At 42.9% G+C, this 25485-nt stretch overlaps 1 protein-coding gene across 2 annotated transcripts in view; it reads right to left on the bottom strand.

Annotated features, from left to right (window-relative positions):
- THRB (thyroid hormone receptor beta) overlaps positions 1 to 22595 on the bottom strand; it is a gene marked incomplete at both ends in the record, with an annotated part of 81026 nt that extends 58431 nt beyond the window's left edge. The window contains one exon of one of the 2 annotated variants that reach the window (XM_080715669.1): positions 22391 to 22595. In XM_080715669.1, coding sequence (XP_080571795.1) covers positions 22391 to 22580 — 190 coding nt within the window. The remainder of the gene's footprint in view (positions 1 to 22390) is intronic. The other variant, XM_080715668.1, reaches the window with a different exon arrangement.
- Between the last annotated feature and the right edge of the window lie 2890 nt (positions 22596 to 25485).

Here is a 25485-nt window from a genome sequence, read left to right as displayed (position 1 = left end):
CCTTTCAAGTACTGGAATTACAGGCATTTGCCACCATGCCGGGCTCTCTGACACTTTAGAGAAAAAGTTTGCCAGGGATCTCATCCTGGCTTTTAGCTGCAAGTAACAGCTCTCTGCTGACGACATCCAAGTCGGTTTTCATCCTGGATTCCTGCTCCAGCGATAGAACCTTATACCACACCTCGCCTTGATGTCTCCATGTGCACGGCCCATACGCATCTCCCCCTTTGTTCTTTCTAGAACCTTCTCCTTGTGCAGTTCCAGTGCTATCTCCTATCTTGGAGCTTAAGCTAATGACCTCGAAGCCCTCCTGGACTCTTCTCTTCCCTCACTACCTATGGAGAAGCCACTGCTACATGTGTTGGTTCTTCTTCCAGCAGGTAGCCTCAATCTCATCACTTCATCTCCACTGCTGTCGCTGGGGCCTGGACTGCCCTCCGCTCCCAACAGGACTTCTGGATGGTCTCCATGCTGGCCTGGACTCAGGCCTTCTTCAACACAATGACCCAAGAACAATGTTTTTTTTTTTTTTTTTTTTTTTTTTTTTGTGTGTGTGTGTGTGTGTGTGTGATACTGTGGATTGAACTTGGGAGAGTTCTACCTCTGAGTTACATTCCCAGCCCTTAAAAAAAAAGTGGTTTTTTTTTTTTTTTTAACCAGGTCTTGTTATGTTGCTAAAAGTCTTGCTACATTACTGAGGTTGTCCTCAAACCTCCTGTCTCAGCCTCCCAAATACTGGGATTACAGGTGTGCACCACTATACCTTGCTAAGAGTGATGTTTTTAAAACTGTAAACCAGATTGTGTCTCTCCTCTGTTTAAAACTTCCAGAGGCTTTTTGCTGCTTTTAGAACAAACCCCACACCCTTCACCACGAGGTGGCCCTTCCCCACTTCTCAATGCCCCCTTCCTCCGTACACCTGACTTCAGACAAAACAGCGTCCTTGCCCTTCGTGAGCTCTCTAGGTGCTTCTCTGCCTCAAGGATGCTTCACGTGTTTTTCTCTCTGTCTGCAATGATCCTCCCTTGGCTCTTCCCAGAACAGAGCCTGGTCATGCTTGAGGTCCGACTGAGCTTCAGTGTCACTTTCTCTGCATTTCAGAAACTTTACAGTGATGAAACCTGGAGCGTTCTACCTCTGAGCTACAACCCGGGTGTAGTGGCACACGCCTGTGATTCTAGTACTTGGAAGGCTAAGACAGAAGAATTTGTTTTTTTGAAAGAAGGTCTCGCTAGGTGGTGGAGTGCCCTAGCTGAGTAGCTGAGGCTGACTTCAAACCCGTGATCCTCTGGGTTCAGCCTCTCAACTATACTTGACTTCAGAAACCTCTTCATTCCATTTTAGGCTTAAAGGACCATGATGAAATATACAGCAATCTATAACAACATCTGATTTCATAGAAAACATGGAAAAATCTCGATACATCAAGATCCCTGTGCATTTTTTTAAACAAAAGAATAAAATTTTACATATTTCCGTTGATGGATTATCTTGGGCTTGGAGACTTCCTGAGAGACACCTATCTGCCTAAAATCTATCCAGTCTGCTCTTTTATTATCTTGGCACTAGAGATCAGAGATAGACAAATTTGTTATACTTGCATCAATGGAGGCTATAGAATTATGAATAGCTGTCATCACTGCCAGCCATCTCTGCTCCCCGAAAAGGTTATAAAAAGGGCCCAAATATTCCCTGGCTTCTGAAGGAGATACCCACATTGAGGAAAGTTCTCTTCATAAACATAAAGAGGTGGGAGGGGGCTCCAAGTCTTACTATTCAAGTGCCAAAAGATAACTGGATATTAAATAATATACTTTGGGGGAATCTATAGGGAAGCACAAGAGTTTTTGACCATGTTCTCTTAGTCTTTTTACATCAGGAATCTCTGGCTCATTGCTTTTAAAAATTAGGCTTCCAAAGCTGGGTGTAGTGGCACAGGCCTGTGATCCCAGTATTTGGGCGGCTAAGACAGAAGAATTGCCAAGTTCAAGGCCAGCCTCAGCAACTTAGCAAAGCCCTATTTCAAAATAAAAAATAAAACAGGTCTGGGAGTATAGCTCAGAGGTAAAATGCTCCCTGGTTCAGCCCCTAGTAACACACACACTCACACAGACACACACACAGACACACACAGACACACACACAGACACACACACACACACACACAGACACACACACACACACACACACACAGTAGCCCTCCCTAGACTACTCAACCACCTATGGGCATTTACAGAGGCCAAGACTTCTAGGATTCTCCAGGATCCTATGATATTATAATCGGAAATTCTGAGCTGCAAATTATAACTGTGGTTTTTTTTTTTTTTACTCCTGAGGAAACTGGGTCCCAGAGGAACAAATAAACTGTCCCAGAGTCCATGGTAGCTCTGGGTCCATGCTATGGGTCCTTCTTTGACTATTCAATGTGGTGCCCTTATTTTCCTAACCAGGCCTGTGCTTTAGCGTTAAAACAAAACAAAAGGCTATGGAGGAAGAGGATTAAAGGGACTTGTCCCAGGCCTGGGGATGGGTTCTCCTTCCCCTGGGGATGGGTTTCTACCAAGTTATATAAAGTTTTAAGTCACTCAGCTCACGCCCAACTCCAACCATTTAAGCTGTGATCCGTCCTAGGTGTGTTACTTAGCATGAATCGCCCTCCCTTGCCATTGTGCAATCCTTATAAAGTGAGCAGCAGGGTTAGTGCAGTCTCCTCACTAAGCCCTACCCCGTGTGCTCACCATGGCCTGGACTGATATCCAGATGCTATTCCCAGAGGGGTCCAACGACATCAGGCCTGAGGGATGCTTAGAAGAGAAAACAACAGAAAGAGATTCTGTGGCCAAACGAGTCTGGGAGATGATGGATTATATACCTCCCATTATACATTATGTATTAAGCACTTCCAGTGACGTACGTACATGTGTGAGATTAACAATGCCCGTCTCAATATCATGTACGGGGAAGAAGATGGAGTGGGGGAGCTTAGCAAGTGCTGTGTGCATGTATGTCCCTGTCACCCAGAATTACATTATGATATGAGGCCATAACGCACCAATATAAGTATACTTTAAATGATATTTATGATATGCATATTATATATGTGTGTGTGTATATGTGTGTGTGTGTATATATATATATATATATTCCCCCCCCCCCGCGGGTCTGGGCATTCTACCTCCAAGTTACACCCTCAGCCCTATTTTTTTATTCTTTATTTTGAAACAGGGTCTCACTGAGTTGCAGAGGGCCTCACTAAGTAGCTGAGGCTGGCTGCGAACCACGATCCTCCTGTCTCAGCCAATCTGAGCTGCACCCCAGTCCTATTTTTATTTATTATTTAGAAACAGGGTATCTCTAAGTTGTGGAGGCTCAAATCTGCAATCCCCCTGTCTCAGCCTCCCAAGTGCTGGGATTGTAGCAGTGGGCCACTGCATCTGGCTGGCTGTCACTACTTTAATTAAATTCCATTTCTCTTTAAGAGAAAAGCAGGTTAACCTAACAGGTTTTGGTGCCTCTGATCTTTTAATTCATCTCCCACAGAGCAGACAGGGGTGTTGATTTTACAGGAGAATCTACAATATGTCCCCCATTCCCCCCCAGCCCCAGTTTGAAGGTCCTCTTAAAGGCTAAGTGAAGGGCCATATGTGTTCACTCATATGTGAAGCTAGGGCATAATCAGGATACAAGAGGGACTGTAGATAATGAAGAAAAAGCCCCAGTGGAGGGATGAAGGGGTCTAGGGGATGATGGTGTTGCAAAGGAGGAGAATTTATGAAGGAAACACTTCTACTGACATTATATACACATGTGAAATTACCAGTGCCAACTTCAGTATCATGGTGGAAAAGTTGTGGGGGGGAGGCGAAGGAGCCGGGGGTGGGAAGCTCACCAGGTGCCACTTGCTTGCCTCTCGCTATCTCTTAGAACTACATTATGATGTACTTCTACAGCGCACCAATAAAAGTATATTTAAAACAAAGATTAAGCCGGGCGTGGTGGCGCACGCTTGTAATCCCAGTACTTGGGAGGCTCCCAGATTTGCAGCCAGCTTCAGCTACTTAGTGAGGCTCTACACAACTTAGACCCTGTTTCAAAATAAAGGATAAAAAATAGGGCTGGAGTAGAATGCTCCTGGGTTCAATCCCCAGTACTGAAAAAAAAAAAAAAAGAAGTAAAGAAAAAGAACAAAAGATTAAGCTTCAAAGATTTATGGGTGCTTTTTTTTTTTAAAAAAAGTTTTTATTGGTGCATTTTATTCATACATCATATTGGAGTAAAAAAACTTGTGTGCACATACATGTACACATCACTTATAGGTGATTTGTACTGTGGCCTCTGACGTTTGTTCTTATCTCTTGCCATTTTCTCCTCTAACCAGAGTTGCAGACTTGTTGAATGAATCCCTACATTTTGAATGACACTGTGCCCTTGCATCTGGGCCACACACTGATCCAAGCACTGTGATCATCGCTTTTATATAGATAATAGATATCACATAAGTTTCTCAACTATCTTGTAAGTAGATACTATTATTCCTCCTTTAAAGATAAACTTGGGGCGGTTATGTATGCACCCTTATTCAAGATGATTAGGCTGACAAGTGGCGATCTGAATGCAACCCACCCATGTCTATGACCAATACACTGTCTCTGTTTTGCTGCTCTTAGAACAGCAGGAGCCCACACTGGGGAGCCTGGGATTCTGTAGGGCAGTGAGGATCTGACCTTCCAGTTCAAGGCTTGTCATCTGTCCTTTTTGAGAGGTCCATAAACGTAACCATCTTAGACAAAGGAATTGATAGACTCCAAATACTACTACACGATCCAGGTGTGGTGGTGTTATGTCTGTAATCCCATTACTTGGGAGGCTGAGGCAGAAGGATTGCAAGTTCAAGGCCAGCTTCAGCAACTTAGTGAGACCCTGTTGCAAAATAAAAAATAAAAAGGGCTGGGGGAGTAGCTTGGAGCTAGAATGCTCCTGGGTTAAATTTCCATTAATAAGAAAAAGAAGGAAGAGGAAGAAGAGGAGAAAGAGGAGGAGAAGGAGAAGGAAGAAGAAGAGGAGGAGGAGACAGAAATATTGCTAAATAATCCTGGCTGGATGCTTAGACTATGAAATTCTCCTTTGCATATTGAGACGTGATATAGAGTTTGGTTTCAGCAGCGAGTCCAGATTTATTTCACTTAAGTTTTCAAGTAATGAGTTGTAAGATTCAATATTCTCAAATCAATGCACCCTACTTTGGGGTCTTCCTTGTGTAATATTTCCAGTGTATGGAGGAGTGTTGAGTGACTGGAATCCCAGCTCACTCCTGCATAGAAGATCCCCCAGGCTGAAGATCAAGGGTTTGCTTCTAATCGACCTGTCCAAAGACCAACGTAAAACAGAAAGGCTCCTTGTGCTTTGAGAGAATGAGCTACTATTCAAAAAAGGGCTCAAGGTCTAGACCAAAGGAAAAGCATATATATAAAAAAGTGAACAGAGAGTTGTATCTTTCTGTCTGAGGATTAAAATAAAGGAAGGCTTCTGAAGTATATTTCAGACTCCTGCCACCATCATGGAATCCCCTTTTCTAAGCCAACAGTAGAGTCTGCTCTTTTTCATGAATGATTATTTGATAGAAAAGAATGTTTTCTTGTGTGGTGCTGGGGGTTGAACCCAGAGACATTCTATCTCCAAGCTGTATCCCCAGCCCCACCTTTTTTGTTTTGTTATGTTTTGAAACAAGATCTCATTACTAGGTCGCTGAGACTATCGGTAAATGGATAAGGCGGATCTTGAACCTGTGGTCCTCCTGTCTCGGACTCCCAAGTACTGGCATTAAAAGTATATGCCACCACACCTAGCTTCAATACACAAAAACATTTCCGTTTGCTATAACTTTCATTGGAACACTGGTTAGATAATGATGAGGTCTACTGCATGGTACATTCATAGCTAACAGTAAAATTGGTAGGGAAGGAATTAGCATTTATCTTACTGAGTGGAAGACTCAGGGCATGGTTTTTGTCATGCTTACATAGCTACAAAAGGAAGTAGTTAGTATTGAAATTTTTCTAGAACTCATTTGTCCCAGTTCCCCACACTGCTTTTCTAAGGAGAAAGTTAATGTTATAAAAGTTTTAGAGTGGGGCGTGGTGGTGCACACTTGTAATCCCAGGATTTAGGAGGCTGAGACCGGAGGATTGAGGTTCGCTGACAGCCTCAGCTACTTAGTGAGGCCCTCTGCAACTCAGTGAGACCCTGTTTCAAAAAATAGGGCTAGGGTGTAGCTCAGAGGTCGAATGCTCCTGGGTTCTATCCCCACACCAAAAACAACAAAACAAAGAAACAAAAAAAGTAGTTTTGGTGACTATGCGTTTCAACACAATTTCTTTTTTATTATTTATTTTGAAACAGAGTCTCACTGAGTTGCGGAGGGCCTCACTAAGTAGCTGAGGCTGTTAGTGAACCGCGATCCTCCGGTCTCAGCCTCCTGAATGCTGGATTACAAGCGTGCACCTCCACGCCCGACTTCAACACAATTTCTAAGATCGCTTTAATGATTTATCTGTCTGTACAAAGATGTGCCTAACTGAATGCTACCTCGTATGTTTATTAGGGTCAATATGTTTGTTTTCTTCTACCTCTAGAAAAAATACATGCTCTTGAATATTTTCCTTTTACTGTTATCAATTGTGCTTTGCATAAATACCACAGGGCACTCATTTTACATATTCTTTGTGTGTACGTTTCTGTGTATGTCGCACTGGAGACTGAACCCAGAGGCTTTCTACCTCTGAGCTACACCACTTGTCCTATTTTTTTGAAACAGGGTCTAAGTTGCTGAGGCCGGCCTCAAACCTCCAACCCTCCTGTCTCAGCCTCCCAAGTACTGGAATTACAGGCATGACCATGCTTGGTCTCACGTTAGGTATTCTTTAATCACCTATAAACAGTAGATGCATTCCACCTAGCTTAACGTGCTTCAGATGGTTATTTCCTTGCCATTCACGCTGGCTGACTGGTTGCAAAAAACTGAGTGCTTGTGTGAGCAGGACTTTGACATTTAAGAGCTATAGTCTACTTTATCCTAGAATAATACATCAGAGGTTAATTTTAAACAAATTTCCCCAATAAAGGGAATAATAAATGAATGATTGAATCATTTGCTTTTTTTTTTGAGTCATTTGCTTTCATTTTATTTTTTATCCTAAAGACCAACTTGTGAAAAGCTAGATTCTACTAAAATTGGCGTTTTCAAAAGATTTCTTCTTTATTCACTGAAGGCTTCAATTCTCCCCTTACCCTTGAAGATGCTATGAAGAATAAAGGTTACAAGTTTCAAAGAGCTGATAGGTGGCGCAACACAGGTGCACCCTGAAAACAATATACTAAGACAAGATGCCAGTCATCAAACATCACGTTCTATGTCTCTGCAGTACCCAGAAAAGGGGAACCCATAGAAACAGAGAGCAAGTCAGGCGTGGTGGTGCACACCTGTAATCTCAGTACCCGGGAGGCTGAGACAGGAGGATCTCGGGTTTGAGGCCAACCTCAGCAACTTAGCGAGACCTTCAACAACTTAGTGAGACCCTGTTTCAACATAAAAAAAAAGCAGTCTGGGTTATAACCTGCAGGTAAAATGCCCCTGGGCTCAATTCCCAATAACAAAAAGAAAAAAGTAAAGTGGGTGAGTGGTTATTAACGGAAGAGGGAGGAACTGCATATCCGCTCAAAGTTTTTTCTGGGGGGATGGGAATGTTGTACAGTAAGGCTGTGGTGTGGTGATAGTTACACATCTCTCTAAATACCAGGCTAATTACCAAATTGTATACTTTTAACTGAAATTTGATGACATGTAAGTTATATGCCAATGAAGCTTTATAAGAATAAATGTGGGATTATAACTAGTTTAAGCTAACTTAAACTGATTCTGAAAAAAAAAAAAATTATACAGCCAGGCATGGTGGCACATCCCTGTAATCCCAGTCCTCGGGAGGCTGAGACAGGAGGATGCGGGCTTGAGGCTACTCACAGCAATTAAGTGATTAACTTAGTAATTAATTAATTAATTGTGGTGCTGGGGATGGAAGCCAGCTACACCCCCAGCCCTATTTTTTATTCTTTATTTTGAAACAGGTCTCACTGAGTTGCAGAGGGCCTCACTAAGTAGCTGAGGCTGTCCGTGAACCGTGATCCTCCGGTCTCAGCCTCCTAAATGCTGGGATTACAAGTGTGCACCACCATGCCCGGCTCAGTCACCAAAATTTAGTCAGATCTTGTTTCAGAATGAAAAAATAAAATTGGGCTGGGGGTGTAGCTCTGGTGTAGAATGTCTTTGAGTTCAATTCTCAGTGCCAAAATAAATAAATAAGTAAATAAATAAGTAAGTAAAGTAAAAAGTTTCTTCCATTAATGTGTCAGCACTACAAATATTCTTTCCCCCAATATATGGGAGATACATCATAGTAGGAAGACATGGCCCTTGGTCTGAATTTTGAAAGCTGAGTAAAAAGATACGTCAACAAGCAGAAAACAGTATTCTCCATACTGAATGTTTTAAGTGTTAAGTGAATATTGAGTAAAACTGAATTCTTTTCTTAAAAAATAATTAAAGCCGGTCGTGGTGGTGCACACTTGTAATCCCAGTATTTGGGAGGCGGAGACAGGAGGATCGTGCAGGTTTGAAGCCAGTCTCAGCTACTTAGTGAGACCCTTTGCAACTCAGTGAGACCGTGTTTCAAAATAAAGAATAAATAGGGTTGGGGATGTAGCTTAGAGGTAGAATGCCCCTGGGTTCCATCCCCAGTATTGTGAAAAATAATTAAATTTGCCAGCATGGTGGTGCATGTCTGAAATCCTAGTATTTGGGAGGCTGAGACAGGAAGATGTAGGTTTGAGGCCAGTCTCATCAACCTAGTGAGATCCTGTTTCAAAATTTAAGAAAAAAAAAAAAAGAGCTGGGAATGTGGTGTGTAGCTCAGAGGTAGAATGCCCCTGGGTTCAATGCTCAACACCACACACAAAAAAATTAAATTTATTTTTAATCGATGCATAAAAAGCATAAAAATGAAAACATTTATGAGCTAACACATGTTGTCTTGACACATGTAGACATTGTATAAGGAATTATTTCATGTACAAAACATGATACAATTTTTTGTTATTCTTCTCTAAGACTAATGCCTGTCAGCCAGCAGAATTTCCATCACTACTTGGTAGTCAACATATTTACTGCTAGTTTCAAGTCTAGACTCAAAACTCAGCCAACTTGTCTACTTAAAAATCCCATGAAGGAAAGGGTGGGTCTCCTTTAATTTTTGATTCTCACCACATGGTGGTGTTGGGTACAAAAAAGCATACTCAAATAAACACATTCTTGGTATAAACCAAGATGAATTCAGTCTCTGGTGAATCCAGCAGGCATGTCTGGAAGCCACAATAAAAACCAAGCTGAGTGTAGTGAATACTTTAATAGAATGTTGTGACCTCATAAAGAAAAAAAAAAAAGCATAGTAATGGGGAACACAGAGACCATCACAGAGGCGGATTTATACTGGGGATGGAAGAGAATTTATTAAAAGAGTTTTCAAAAATAGGATTTACTTCCTGTGGGGAGTCTTGGGGGCCAAACCGAGGAATGTGGAGTTGCCTTTCTTTGTTTTATTTCAAACGTTAGGATATTTTAGAAAGGTGTTCTGTTAATATCCAGATGAAGCGGAAATCGTTCCAGTCGTAATTGTGACTTATTCTGATTGCATTAGGGGACGAAAAGAAAAGTCCAGTTACGTGTGAGAAGAGTTTTAGTTAGAGAATAGTTGTTTTTATCTCCTGTATCTCTCTAGGAGAGACTCTAGTGGAGCGATGGGTGGGGAGTGCTTAGGGGAGCGGAGTCGTGACGAAGGCAACAGTTGAAATGTTATGCTATGTGGCCGGGCGCGGGGGCACACGCTTGGAATCCCAGCGCTTGGGAGGCTGAGACAGGAGGACGCGCGGGTTCGAAGCCAGCTTCAGCTACTTAGTGAGGCTCTCAGCAACTTAGTGAGACCCTGCTTCCAAATAAAGTATAAAATAGGTCTGGGAGTAGAGCCCGGAGGTAGAAAGCCCCTGGGTTCCACCCACAGTACCACACACACTAAATAAATGGTATGCTGTATACTTATATGAAATGATCAATACCCATTTTAAAGACACACACAGGGAAAGGGAGGGACACACGGCGAGTGTTGTGTGCACGTAAGTTCCTGTCAGCTAGATCTCATTCTGATGCAGATCACAACGCACCAGTAAGTATTACAAATACAAATAAAAATTAGAAGGGAAGAAAGAAAAAAGATGAAATTTAAAAAATGTGAGAAGAGAATGAAGTGGCGGTGTCTATTTGTGATCCTTAAAAAGATCCTCCCAGCTGGGTGTGGGCGCACACCTGCAATCCCAGGACTTGGGAGGCTGAGACAGGAGGATGGTGGGTTCGGTGACAGCCTCAGCTACTTAGCAAGACCCTGTTTCAAAATAAAAAACAAAAACCAACCAAATAAAAAAGGGCTGGGGGTGTAGCCAGGAGGTAGAATGCCCCTGGGCTCAATTTCCAGTCACACACACGATCCTCCGGTCTCAGCCTCCCGAATGCTGGGATTACAAGAGTGCGCCGCCACGCCCGGCTTTTATTTATTTTTAATGTACCTTTATTGGCACATTGTATCACACACAATAATGTAGTTCAGACTGACAGGGTCATACATGCACATAACATTTGGTGAAAAAAAAATAAACAAATAAAAAGAATTTGTAGGCCTGCCTTAGAGATCGTCCGAGAAAACCCACAACATACTCTTAAGTTGAAGATTGGTGGTTCTTTGTCACGATTTTTCTTTTTTCCGTGTAACTCGTGGAAACCTACTAACAGTGTAAGCAGATTTGCGGTAAAACAACAAGCACGACCAATAGCCGTTGACTCATCTGAGACCAATGGGTAAGACTGATTAGTGCAATTTTCTTAAGCAGTGATCATTTGGCTTTTTTATTTATTTATTCTTGATATCGCAAAACCTTCAAAAAGGATTATAGGAGAAACGTTCGCTTTTCTTTCTTAGGGGGTGAAAAAGATTGAGGCATCTAATGACGTCTTCAAAAGAAAGTTAAGAGTGAGATATCATGTGTGACCAGAAAAGAAAAGCGTTATTCCCTAGGTATAAAAGCGTTTATTCCCTAGGAGAAAACATTATTCCCTAGGTCTGGTCATAAATATTAAGCGGATGATCCTGTGGCAGATACCTGTTGCCTTGGAAACCCATTCAATGGAAAGGGCTGCAAAAATTAACATGTATTTTTCCCCCCTCTTAAAGGGCAGTGGTTTCTTTTACTTACACACTTTTGACCTTTAGCTTTATATCTTGGGCTTATTATAAGAAGTTCTTCCCAGAGCTAGTCAAACAGAGACCAATAAGTATGTCTTCATTAGTTTTTGAGGCTTGACTTAAAATAGTATGGCCTTTAGAGCTGTGTATTCTGGGACAGTTAGGGGAGCTGGGGTAAAATCTGCCATTCAGAGGATATTGACACCTAGGCTAATAAAACAGCCCACACACAATATTCTAGCTCAAATGCCAAGTGACTTTGTAATATAGATAATTGAATTAAATAGTCATATTTGCAGTGTAGCTCTATATTTTAGGAGACAGTGGTTTAATAAAGTCAAGTTTCTTGTATAAACCCATATAGACAAATGCCATGGAGACAGAGTCAGGTCCGTGCCACAAGGAAGGGCCTTGGACCACGGAGGCTCTGGGATGTTCATCTTATTTCCAAAGCCTGCCTGGTGCTGGATTTCTGGTAACCCCAAAGAGGCATGCATCTATTCCAACTTAATCAAGGAGACTGAATTGTCCAGACCTGAAAGGTCAATCTATAAATAAAGCTCTCTATTAGAATCAGCCACCAAATAGAATAACTAGAGAAGCCAGCCCGGTGCCGAGGCAGGTCATGAGTACATGGGACACAGTTTCCCAGGATACTTGTCAATTTTGCTTGCAATGCTGTTGTCTGAGGCAACCTTTGGTGTGGAGTCTCTGAATTGTCAGGGGAACTCAGAACCCCAAAGCCTTCCTGCCCCAGAGAGGTCAGGATATATGCCCGTCACAGACACTAATACGTTCAGGGGAGGAAGTTGATCGTGAAGCAGAAGTATGTATTCAGAAAACTTCCTATGAAACAAAAACTGGGGTCTGGCTAGACTCAAGTCTTCAGAGTTCTTGTGGAAACATGTCCCAGAGAGAAGTAAAGACAGTAAAAAGGATGGTGGAAGGCGAATGACTTCCCAACTTATCCTAGAGCTGGAAGTATGGGTTCAGGTGATCACAGCTTGAGGAAGCATTGGGGCCTGCACGGACTTAATGTAATTTATCCTGTTTTTCCTCATCCAGGGGAAGTCTGGTTATCATCTTAAAAAGCAACTTTTTTTTTTTTTTGTAGTACTGGGGTTCCTGGAAACCCTTCTCCGGGCTACACTGCCAGACCTATTTTATATTTTTATTTGGAAACAGGGTCTCTTAAACCAGTGAGGCTGGCTTCGAACCTGCGCGATCCTCCCGTCTCTGCCTCCCAATTGCGGGGATTACAAGTGTGCGCCACCACGCCCGGCCTTAAAAAGCAACTTTAACAACTAGACAGACATTCTGGTTCCTGACTTCTTTGTGGTACATTCATGGTTGGAGAGAATTAGTGATGTGTCCAACCCAGGTGAAAGAGCTGGGAAGTGTAAGAACCAAGATCCAACCGTGGGCACCTGTTCCAAACATTCCCCATGTGTCTGCTAAGTGCTGGACAGAGCTCCTAAGATTTGATACAGCAGGCCAGCTGTGTAACCGGAGGATTCTGGGAATATCGCGCTAGCCCACGATCAGGGCGCCATTTACACATTTGTCTAAATTTGCCTGGAACTTCTTTCTAGAATCAGTCTGTGATTAGTGTCAGCCCTTAGCAAGCCATGGTGGCAGGTGACACTTGTCTTCAGAGCACCGAGTCCCAGCCTCGAGTCTGAGGTGGATGGCACACCTGCTGTCACAATCTGAAAACCGGCACCATGGCACCTTCTGATCTTGCCCCTAATTTTCTCTCTTTCCATCTCTCACTCTGTCCTACCCTCACCTCGCTCCCAGCCTTCTTCCACTCCAAGGGAATCGTATCCAATCTACCCACTTAGAGCTGCTAGTGACTTGATAAGATATCCAGATAGGAGGCTGGCATTTTGATAGACCACATGTTTATTTCCAGACTTTCAGGGCAACCTGTAAGATATTCTGGGGGAAGGGAAAGGCTTTGAATTCCTGGGTAACTCCAATGTCTTTCTTAGGCTGACCCTCTCAATGATAACCTTTCACCCTCAATGCAAGGTCAGTAAGTTAGCCATTCACTTGTTCCCGATTTTGACTGAAAAGTACCTGCTAGAAGCGTCAAGGGATGTGGCTATGGTATCTGTTCCTCCTTCATCCACAACATTCCTCGTTTCCTTGGAAACCCACTTCATTGAAAGGAAGGCAATCACCAAATCCTGTAAGTTATCCACTTAGTGGTTATTCTAACAAGAGTATTTGGCACACCTCGCATCCAGTCTGCTCCGCAGTGGCCTTTCCAAGGTTCATTACAACACTAACAACTCCCAAATGTTGAGGGCTCACAGTAAGATTCTCTAAGAGCTTCATTCCTTCCATGATTCTAGGGAAAAAGGTTACCATTTTACAGATGAGAAAACTGAGGCTCTGATAGGCGAAGTGAATTGCCCAAGTTTCAATGCTGGTAAGCACCAGGGTCTGACCCGGATGGTGCAAGCAGAGGTGTTGGAGCCCTGGGACGCTCACCAAGGCAAGTGTGGCCGCCTGTCCCTCCTTTCGCCTGGGGTCCATTAGGGGTCCGTGGCTCCTGATCCCTTCCCTGGGGTCACTGGAGCACACAATCGCAAAGAGATGTGAGCCTGTGGCTAGCCTGCCTGAATTCACATTCTAATTCAGCGACTTCCTATTTTTGACAATTTCTTATTTCAATTTTTAACTTTTTATTTTTATTTTTTTATTTTTGGTGGTACTGGGGATGGAACCCAGGGGTCTTCTACCTCCAGACTACACTCCCAGACCTATTTTATATTTTATTTGGAAACAGGGTCTCTTAAACCAGCTGAGGCTGGCTTCGAACCTGCACGATCCTCCTGTCTCAGCCTCCCAAGCGCGGGGATTACAAGCGTGAGCCACCATGCCTGGCTCAATTTTTAACTTTTAAAAGCCTTTGAACAAAACTTTGGGTTATGGCTTACCTTCACGTATCTTTCCAAAGTCTGATGATATAATTCAAGGTCAGAGATGGCTGCAAAAACTGAAAGAGGGGGTGCACAGGACTGAGGGTTTGTTTATATTAGAAGGATGGTTACTAATTATTCTCTACTAAGTGCCAGCCACCATGGTGAGTGCTTTACACTCGTTCTTCCTCTTCCTTCCTTCCTTCCTTCCTTCCTTCCTTCCTTCCTTCCTTCCTTCTTTTCTTTTCTTTTCTTTTCTTTTTCTTTTTTTGCCGTACTGGGGATGGAACCCAGGGGCATTCTACCTCCAAGCGACATCCCCAGCCCTATTTTTTATTCTTTATTTTGAAACAGGGTCTCACTGAGTTGCAAAGGGCCTAAGTAGCTGAGGCTGTCCATAAGCTGTGATCCTACTGTCTCAGCCTCCTGAATGCTGGGATTACAATTGTGCACCACCACGCCCTGTTCTACACACATTATTTCCCATCTTTACAACAACTCTGAATGCTGGATATTGTTACCCCATGCAATACCAAGTGGAATGAAGGTCAGAGGGGTTAAAGCATTTGCCCTGAGCTGGTTTATAAAGGAGCACTCTATCGATTTTAGCCCATTATAAAGCATATGATCTTACCTTTAAAATGTTACACAAGTACACAAGTGATTCGAGAATACATTCTTGTAAACAATTTTTGAGTACAGGTGCCTATGGAATGAATATTGACATCTACCCTATGCTTCCTAAGGTGTCTACTGACATAAGTTTGATGCGTATCTGGAAACTTTCTGTGCACATTTGGGCACGCACAACTACATAGACTTTTAAAGCTGAACCGGGGATCACTCTATTTCATACACATGCTGCTTTAAGTATTTCTAAAATTGCTTCCTTTTCAAAATCAGTTTAAACATTTTTTTTTCTAGCGGGTACTGTAGCCGTGCCATCATTTATGTGACTGCTCCCCTCTAGATGGGCATTGAGATTGCTTCCAACTTACCAGTAACAAAAACCAAAGGTGCCACAAACACTGGTGAATGCAGATCTTTTGGCCCTGGTGAGAGCATTTCCACGGGGCAGGGTATGACCAGAGGGACGGTGGAATCGGATCTGCACTTTTTGATTTGAGAGATGCTGCCAAGTGGACCCCGGATGCCCGGGTCGTCCATGGGCACCATGTAGCATCTCACACGCGGTTTTGATGTCTGTCTTCCTTCGACACTGTTGTTTCTGGTTTCTTCCCTTTCCTTCCATGCTCGCTGGCAACTGTTTTTCCCTTCCTCTTGGCTATGCCCCATCTCTTTATGGGGGTGAAGCATCAATTCACAGAGCTATGTTACATATTCCAGGAGCCGCGTCGCTTCTCACATGGACCACTGAAGGCTCGCGGCGTGCCCTTGAGGCCTACGGCTCGCCGTCCTTCCCAGCTGAGGCTGCAGAGCCTGATGGATGGTGAACAGTGGCACGGTGAAGAGCGGAGATGGATGGAGCAGATGGTGGTACTGGTGAAAGGGCTCGAGCCTTTTAATCCTCCACCTTCTAAAGTACTCATTCACCTGAAGATGTCCTTGCGTTTTACTTAAGGACAAAGATAGCAATCACCCGCTGAAAATGCGGGTGTCTAACTTGAAAGATTATAATGCACGCGATGACTTGCATTTATGCCTCCAATTTTTACAGCACTATGTTATTTTGGTAAATGAGAATTGTACATCATTTTAAATCGCCACCATTGATTTGATTCATTTTTTTCTCTTTATGAAGAGCATGAGTTAATAGTCTGCCCCTTTGCTGATAGAAGATATTGCTTTAAAAATTACTTTCACTTGTCTTAAGTCTTGGGACTTGGTTTAATAAATTATGGTACATCTACAAGCAAAGAATAATTTATAGCCAATAAAAGTCAGGATTTAGAAGAATATTTAACGGTATGGGCAAATGTTCATGATATATTGTTGGGCATTAAGAGCTGGTTAAAAACGGGATGCCTAGCAGAATCCCAAGTTTGTGAAAAATAGATTTGCACAAAAAAGACTGAAAGACAATAAAAATTATAATAGTGCTTGTCCTTGGAGGACGAGTTACAAATGATTTAAAAGTATTTGTACTCTAAAAAATTGTAGGAATTTTCATTTTTACTTTGCAAAGGACACATACGGGCTTTTATAATGAGAGAAAACAGCTTGTTATTAAAATTAAATTGACTATTTTCTTTTGACTTCCTGGATATTTGAAGCTCATTTTTTTTCCCTAAATATTAAGCATCAGCTCTTTTTATCTTTAATTTTGAAACAGAGTTTTTCTAATTGCTGAGGGTGCTGTTAAGTTGCTGAGGCTGACCTCGAACCCCTGATCCTCTTGTCTCATCCTCTCAAATATTGGGGTGACAGGTGTGTGCCATTGTGCCAGCTTTACCCATAGTGAAGAGCTACAGAGAAATGTTGGAGAGATTGCTAGGGGGCCAGTCCCTGCCTCGTGTCTCCTCCTCCCTCAGGGTACAGTGTTACGGGAAGGTCCCTCATTGACGACACAGGCAAACCTCACAGCATGGAGACCTGACTGTCCGGGTTTAGAGGAGCTAGTTAGTTCTGGGAGTCCGTGCATCTTTCTAGGGTCTACCCTGGTGGGACTTGGGGACCCTGTGGTTCTAGGAGAGAAGTTTGGGGGGATTTGGCAGGATGCAGGGGACAATCCTTCTAAGCATTTGGGGAGGATTAGGAGCCGAGTCAAATACTATGGGATTCTCATAAGCGCTAAAGTCCCAGGGTGATGTGTTACCAGGGTGAGGATGAGCAGACCATCCGGTGGCTATTAAGGCAGCAGGTGCAAAGGAAGGAAAGCCCAGCCAGAAGAGGAGCGACACCTGGCTCCTTCCCAGGTGTACCCAGGAAGGAAAAAAAAAAAGAACGTTCCTCAGGTGTCCACTAGGTGGCAGGCCTTTTCTTATCCTGAGAGTGTAAGCACGTTCCCTGGCACTTCTTGATCCAGAGGTCTTAGGCACACCAGGAGGGCTGGATAAAATGCAGATTCCTGCCCCCCTCCCCCCAGAGCTTCCAGTTCAGTAGTCTGGATGGGGCCTCAGATTTCCATTTCATTTCTTTTTTTTTTTTTTTTTTTTTTTTTAATGGTACTGAGGATTGGATACAAAGGCATTCTACCTTCGAGCTATACCCCCAGCCTGATTTTATTTCTTATTTGGAAACAGGGTCTCGTGCTCCAGCAGCTCATGCAGATCTTGAGAAAGCTCGATCAGGGGATCCGTAATGGAGTAGGTCCCCATGACGTATGTCTAGCATTCCTTTCTTCAAAAATTATTTTAGTATTATTTGGTATAAACATTATAATTAAAACTGATGGGCAGCGGCTTGTGAGAGATTCAGGCAGCAAAGATTTTTTCCCAAGGATAAAGTTATTGGGCCAAACATTAAGTTCAAACTGACCTTAGTTTGGGCCAATGTATAAGATTAAGTTTGAGTCAGCCTTGTGAAGTGAGACAAAGCATACTATGATTATTTAAATGTCTGACACCTGCCCTGAAGTCTGTAAATAATAACTTTTCCTGTCCTTGGGGATCCTGCTTGCATGGCTATGCCCTTGCTTTTCTGCCAAAAAGGAAAGTAGAAAAATTATAACAAATCCTGAAGAAAATGGAGAAGATTGATCTCGTGTGGCAATTTTTCTCTCTCTCAACCTCAGCTCTCCTCTCACCAACACACGAACCTCGACTCTTGCTAGGGCTGGACCCTGGCAGTCTCGTTTGGTTAATGAGTCTTATTACTTGTTGAGGCTGTCTTTGAATCTGTGATCCTCCTGTCTCAGCCTCCCAAGTACAGGGATTTCAGACATGTACCACCATGACCTAAGTTGATTCTCGTTTCCAGTAAGTCCCACGTGCTGCTAGTGGCAGTGATAGTTGAACCCCAAGGGGTCAAGGAGTAGGGTGTGGTCCTCATGGTACAGCGAGAAGTAAATTGTAACAGTCCAAGGTGGCACAGCATGGAGATAGAAGGAGGGGAGTGGGCAGGTAGAGGGGTACTTGGGAAGGGAACGCGCCGCTGGCTTCCAATTGGAACAGCCTTGAATAGTAGAGTCAATTTGAATCCTGGCTTCCAAAGCAAAACATACAGGTGCCAGGGCTCCCATTCAAGTCAAATATGCTTCCAGTTAATTTACTCAGGGTGACCATGGCAGATAAAGAGCACACGCATATGCAGATTAAATTAAAAGCAGTCTTCAGAGCCATGTGAAAAATAAATCCTAGACGCATACCAGAAACAAGCCTAGAAGACTAACACTGACAACAGCTATGGATATTAATCAGTGACCCGTACACTACCGAAAGTGAAAGGCTCTTTAAAAACCTGCTCCAGCCGGGCGTGGTGGCGCACGCTTGTAATCCCCGCGCTTGGGAGGCGGAGACAGGAGGATCGCGCAGGTTCGAAGCCAGCCGCGCTGGCGTAAGAGACCCTGTTTCAAAAATATAAAATAGGTCTGGGAGTGTAGCCCGGAGGAAGAAGGGCTTCCAGGAACCCCAGTACCACCAAAAAAAAAAAAAAAAAAAAACCTGCTCCAATATGGACCAATATAGTCGTACTGCACAAGACTTTCACATACCTCTGGCCGCTTGAGACTGGGCAGGCAAGTTTGACAACATCCAACTGGTCGGTCCCAGCCTCCTGGTCAGTGAGATGAATCCATTGGTCACGTATTTAGATGACTGGCAAGGTTAAACTGCCATCCCAGTTTCCAAAGCTTACTCTTGCATCAGTAAGGAGTGGTAAGGCACATTTTGCAGAAGGGTACCAATCCACAGGTCATACTGATGGGTGTGCTGGTCTAGCCTCGCTCAATGCCTGTCTGGGGAGGGGGACTTATCATTATCAATCTTCAGCAGTCAACTTACTGTTTTGGAGCCTGCACCTCAGACTTATTTTTTGTATCCTTCAGGGCTTTTTGGTTGTTATCAGTTACACTGGGATTCTTGGAATGGGGCTAGTAGGATGTCCTTGCTGTTTCTTTATGCTGGACATCAGTATACAGTAGGTCCTCAATACACACAGAAGGACAAGTGCATAGAATGGTAATCCAGGGATGCGATATCACATATGCTCCGGGGCTAGACAGCCAAGAGATAAATACCCGGCATGCATGGACATCAAATAGCACTTTCCTTGCAGTGACTATATAGACACGAAGCAGATAATTGGAGCAGATGGAGAACCAACTTCAAAGAGCAAGTACAGGCTCATCACTTTCCTTCCCTTGCCTATCTGCTGTATCACTAAATACAAGTGCCCATCGTTTTTTATACTGGACCTTAAACCCAGAGGTGTTCTACCTCTGAGCTATACCCTGAGCCCTATTTTTTTTTTTTTATTTTAGATGAGGGTCTCACTAAGTTTCTGAGAGCCTTGCTAAGTTGCCGAGGCTGGTCTCCGACCTGTGATCCTCCTGTCTCAGCCTCCCAAGCACTGGGATTACGGCTGTGCATCACCACACCTGGTTACAGGTGTCCGTTCTGAATGAGTGAAGTTTCTTCTATTGAGACTTTTGGGCCATGAGAACACAGGCTTCCCGGCCAGGGCACTGCTGTATGCTTCCGAAACCATAACAAAATTGGCTTTGCTTGGATTCTACTACTCGAAGCATGAAGATACATTTTAAGAATTTAATTTTAATTTTTGTTGACTAATTCTCCAACTTTTAGTGAAAGAGAGTTGAAAGAAAAATTGAAATGTCATGCCCCACCCAGACTCACCTGCCCTGTGGCCTGACTCCAGTTCTTACCACACGGCACCGCACAGGGGTCTGTGCACTTTAATGGATGCATTGCTAATAATAATGACCACAGGATCAGGGATGGCTGTCATTGGGAGAGCACTGTATGTCAGTTACCATGCCAAAGGCTTACATACATTATCTTCTTTAGTTCCAGCAACAATTACATAAGTTTGCTCAAGGACATAAAGGATTCTAACCCAAATATGTCAGTCTAAATAATCCAAACACCTCTTGCTTTTCCTTACTGTTTTTTTCTTTTTCAGTATCAGGTCTCGTGTATACTAGGTGAGTACTCTTCTACTGAGCTACATCCCTGGCCCTTTTTTATTTTGTGAGAGTGCCTTGCTAAGTTGCTCAGGCTAGCCTCGAACTTGAGATCTTCCTGCCTCAGTCTCCTGAGTAGCTGGTATTACAGGTGGGTGCCACCTTACCCCTCCCTACCCGGCTCTTCTTGCTTTTAAATATACTAACAAACTAAAAAGTGTCATGTTGGGAACTCTAGGGCCAAGATTTCAAATACAATGTAGAGACACAGATCAACTTTTTAAAAGAACGAATAAAGGTACCAAGTGTGAAGGAGTCAGGTTTAGTTGATGAGGTTCCTCAATTATGAGGATAACAGAGTCCCGTTGTCATTTCATTCAATCAAGGACTGATATAATTTTAATGTAGCCTATAAGATTTGAAGACATAATACGATCATAAATGTTCTGGCTAAATCTCAAATTGTATTTTAAACAATGTGTTGTACACAGTACACACACATATATACAGAAACACATCTGTCCTATATCATGACTTTATTTTCCCCTGTAAGTATCCCTTACAACTTCTCAAATCTCTTAAACAATAAACAGGGAGACAGTTCAAATATAAACCTTTCCAAAAAAGTATAATTTAACTACTATCAAATCAGAGATCATGACATCGTTATTTTTTTATGTTGCTAATTTTTAGGATTTCTATTTGGTATATTAATGTACCTTCAGATACAGCATTTGGAAATATTTTATCCCATTCTATCAGTAACTTTTAACTCTGTTTACATTGTCTTTGGATGTATAATTTTTTTTATTTTCTAGGAATTTTGTTTATTCTTTTGTTGCCTGTGCCTTTGAAATCATATCCTAGAAATCACTGCCAATTTCAATGTTGTGAGGTTTTATGACCCAGGTTTTCTTCTAAAAGTTTATAGTCTTAAGATTTTCATTTAGGTCTTTTATCTATTTTGAGTTAATATTTGTATATGGTGTTAGGTAAGGGTCCAATGTTATTTTTGAATAATCTTATTTTCAACGGAAACAACCTACACTCCCAATTTTCCAGGTAAACTGGTAGTTACAAAGAGCTTTCAAAGTGTTTTCAGAAACCCCAAGAGACCCTAGCTCCTTTGCAAAACTTAAATATAATTGTGTGATTACGTTCAGGATAGCATAATCAGTAAAAATCCTCAATGGCTCACAGTATAGGAGTCTTTGCAAATTTCCATTATTATAGACTGGTATATGATTGTGAGATGTTAAAACACACAATTAAACCTGACAAAGAGTAACAATCTTGAACAAAACACGACAACAATTTTTTTAGAGACAATTTCTAAATTGGGAAATTACACGGAAGTTACATGAATTGGGCATTTAAAGATAAACACCGACTTCCTAGACACTTAAAGATGCAAATTGACTTAAGAAGCAAAGATTTGGGGAAGCCCTAAGACAATAAAGTGATCAGCAGAGGGCATCTGTCAAGGTAGAGGCAACCTAAGGTGAAGACCAGCTCAATCTCCTGCATCAGCAACTTAGACCAGTTTAACTTTTGAGGTGACGGCCTCCGAACACCATAATCTCTATCCAGGATTTAATGAGCAAAAGACAACAACTTAAAACCTCTTTCCGAGCATGGATTGTCTGTTTAGGGAAAATACAGGCACTGAAATCCCTTTAGCTACTGGCGCGATTGGAATAGAAACAGACTTGTAGACACAATCATGCACACGCTTCAAGGCAAGTACTTATATATATGCAACAATGTCTGTTTCAACTCACATCCCAAAATAGAATCCAAGCCCCAAACTAACCACATTTCTGCGAATTAAACAACAACAACAACAAAATTGTTATCTCTCTAAGTATCCTGACACAACCCCAAACCGAAATGAATTGCTCTCCTTCGGATTTCACTAATTTGCTTACGTGGGGAATAAAGAAAGGAGGAGGATAAAGAAATCTCATGACAGAATAGTCGGGACAAGCACAGGTACGCTACGCCTTGGGAGAAAAGGAGGAAGAGATCTTTTCCCTTGTTGCAAGACTCAATAACGGCCCAAGAAACAGTCTAGTTACCTTTACATTTCTTCTCCTCCGCCTGGAAGGTCTGGGCACTGGAGATGTTCTGCTGGCTCACATCGTCCTGGTCTAGATGGAAAATCGAGCTGGCCCAAGTGGCCTGGATGAGGTGCGGCGAGGTCTGTTCATTTTTCAGCGTGCTGCGCCTCTCTGCATGGCTCTTCCTGTGCAGGCAGGCTTCGGACATTCCTACTAGCTTCCAGTCCTGTTCTCGGTCTGGACAGTGCTTCGGTTTGTCCCAGGCTGGAAGGCCATTTTCTAGGGAGATGGAAAATAGGAGATGACGAGGGCTTGGCATCGTCAGGATTTTGCCGAGACGCTGGGTTTGGGAAGGCAAGCTCCTGTCTCCATTCTACTCACATGCACCCCCACTTGACCGCAGTGGTAAGACACAGAATTAGCCTTGGGCATTTAGGTACCGTCGCTGCCCGTTGGAGTCAACACATCCCCCTGTGCTCAGTGCCTAGAGACCTCAGTCCCTCCATGGCAGAGCTGTAGCCCCCTCTGCGTGTGTGTCCCCTCTGCGGCGATGGCCCAAGAACAAGTGTGCCCCAATGCATGTGGCCGCCCAGATGACCCTCTGAGGTCTTGAGAGTCAGGGCTGGCCCGGTCTTAGGTCAGAGCCTCGGGACACACAGCGGCCGAGATTCAGCCTTGTTTGACTTGGGTTTTATCACGGGTTGACCTGAGGGACACCTGGTTACTTAAGTAGGACACATTTAAGTGGCCACACGGAGAGTGACAGCGAGGATCTTACCACCTGATGGCAAGGGGAAAAAAAAAAAAAAGGAAAAAAGATCTTGCAAATAGAATTTTTTTTTTGTGTGTGTGTGTGGTACTGGGGTTCCTGGAAGCCCTTCTACCTCCGGGCTACACTCCCAGACCTATTTTTATATTTTTATTTGGAAACAGGGTCTCTTACGCCAGCGCGGCTGGCTTCGAACCTGTGCGATCCTCCTGTCTCCGCCTCCCAAGTGTGGGGATTACAAGCGTGCGCCACCACGCCCGGCTGGAAGTTTTATAAATGGTTTCAATTAGTTCCAAATTGTCAATGAGATCAGGTGAAGTGTTGCATTTGGTGCTTTACCTGTGCGGCAAACTAAAAACCCTAGCAATGGAGTGAACAGCCTGCAATCTCTTTGGCTGGACTATGAGGGGCCTGATCATGTATGTATATTATATATTTTTTGTATTCAGTTTATAGGGACTTGAGGGTCTGCCCCCTAGAAAATGAAGAAAAGTGGAATAATACAATGAAAGACTTTCTCATGCTAAACTTTGCTTGTCACAGATTTTACTTCTTTTTTTCTTTTCTTTTATATTTTGGTGTTACTGGGGGTAGAACTCAGAGACTTTCTACCTTCGGGCTATTCTCCCAAACCTATTTTATATTTTAGTTGGAAACAGGGTCTCACTAAGTTGCTGAGAGCCTCACTAAGTAGCTGAGGCTGGCTTTGAACCTGTGCGATCCTCCTGTCTCAGCCTCCCAAGCGCGGGGATTACAAGCGTGCGCCACCATGCTTGGCAATTATCTTCCTTTTTTTTGCGGTACTAGAGATGAAACCCAGGGGCATTCTATCTCAGAGCTATACCCCAGCCCTATTTTTTATTCTTTATTGTGGAACAAGGTCTCACTAAGTTGCAAAGGGCCTCACTAAATAGCTGAGGCTGTCTGTGAACTGAACTCCTCCTGTCTTAGCCCCCCAAATGCTGGGGTTACAATCATGGGCCACCACACCCGGCTTATTATCGTTACTTTTTATTATCTACTTTTTATTACCTTTATTTATGGATATAAATAAGGAGGAAAAATAATCACGCTTATATACAGATTTACATACTTATTGACAGATACATGTATATTATACATATATTAAAAATGTATCTACCTGGTTATCCATTTTTTTCAGAAATGCTTAGACTACTTTTTGTTAAATTAAAAAAAATATGAAAAGTCCTCCTCCTACAGTGGTCAAATATAGTGTTTGAAAGACTATAATTTAAATGTAAGCGGGGTGTAGTGACACATGTCTATAAAATTCAAGTTCTTGAGAGGCTGAGACAGGAGGATTGTAAGTTCAAGGCCAGTCTCAGCAATTTAACAAGGCCCCTCAGCAATTTAGCTAGACCCTGCTTCAAAATAAAATAAAAAATAAAAAAATAGGACTGGGGGGGTAGCTTGGAGGTAGTATGTCTCTCAGTTGGACCCCTCAGTGTCTTCCCCCCAAATTTACACGTAAATTTTCTTTTATGCTAAAATTATTCAAAGCCCATGGACCCCTCTGTTTCTGGTGCTTAAAGAAACGATCACTGACCTGTGCTCAGCACAGGGAATTTTAAATTGCCTTTCAAATTTTTAAAAAGAATTACAAATTGCTTAATACAATGACTAACAAGTTTTTCCTCAGTGTCTTCTCTAAAGGTATCAGGTCTCTTCAGCTGAGGTTGGTTAGGAAGGTTTTCTAAAAGCACAAACTATTCTCAGTCACTTTTATTTTTATTTTTTGTGGTACTGGGGATGGGACCCAAGGGTGCTCTATCTCTGAGCTATACTCTGAGCCAACAGGGTCTCACTAAGTTGCAGAGAGCTTCTCTAAGTTGCTGAGGCTGGCCTTGAAACTGTGATCCCCCTGTCTCAGCCTCCCAAGTACTGGGATTACAAGTGTGCGCCACCACGCCTGGCTTCCTCAGTCACTTTTGGAAATAGGGTTTACACCTCTAAGTCTTCAAGTTACTCTGAGAAAATTGTGATGCCCACACGCATTCTGCTTCTCCAGGAGAAGGGCGTGAATAACAACAGCCAAGTATTAATTAACACACTATTTCTGTGTTATAGTAAATTGAAATTCTATGACTTGAAGTAGCCTAATTTGGCTTATAATAGGCCTGTCATCCCAGTACTTGGGGGGGCTGAGATAGGAGGATTACAGGTTGGAGACTAGCCTCAGCAACTTAGCATGGCCTTGTTTCAAAATAAAAACTAAACCCAGGCATGGTGGCACATGCTTGTCATACCGGTACTTGGGAGGCTGAGACAGGAGAATTGCAGGTTTGAGGACCGCCTCTGCAAGTACTCAGCAACCTAGTAAGAA

This window comes from Muscardinus avellanarius (genome assembly GCF_963383645.1).
Source record: "Muscardinus avellanarius genome assembly, chromosome: 18".
In the NCBI taxonomy this organism is placed as follows: Eukaryota; Metazoa; Chordata; class Mammalia; order Rodentia; family Gliridae; genus Muscardinus; species Muscardinus avellanarius.
This window is presented reverse-complemented; position numbering and strand designations above follow the sequence as displayed.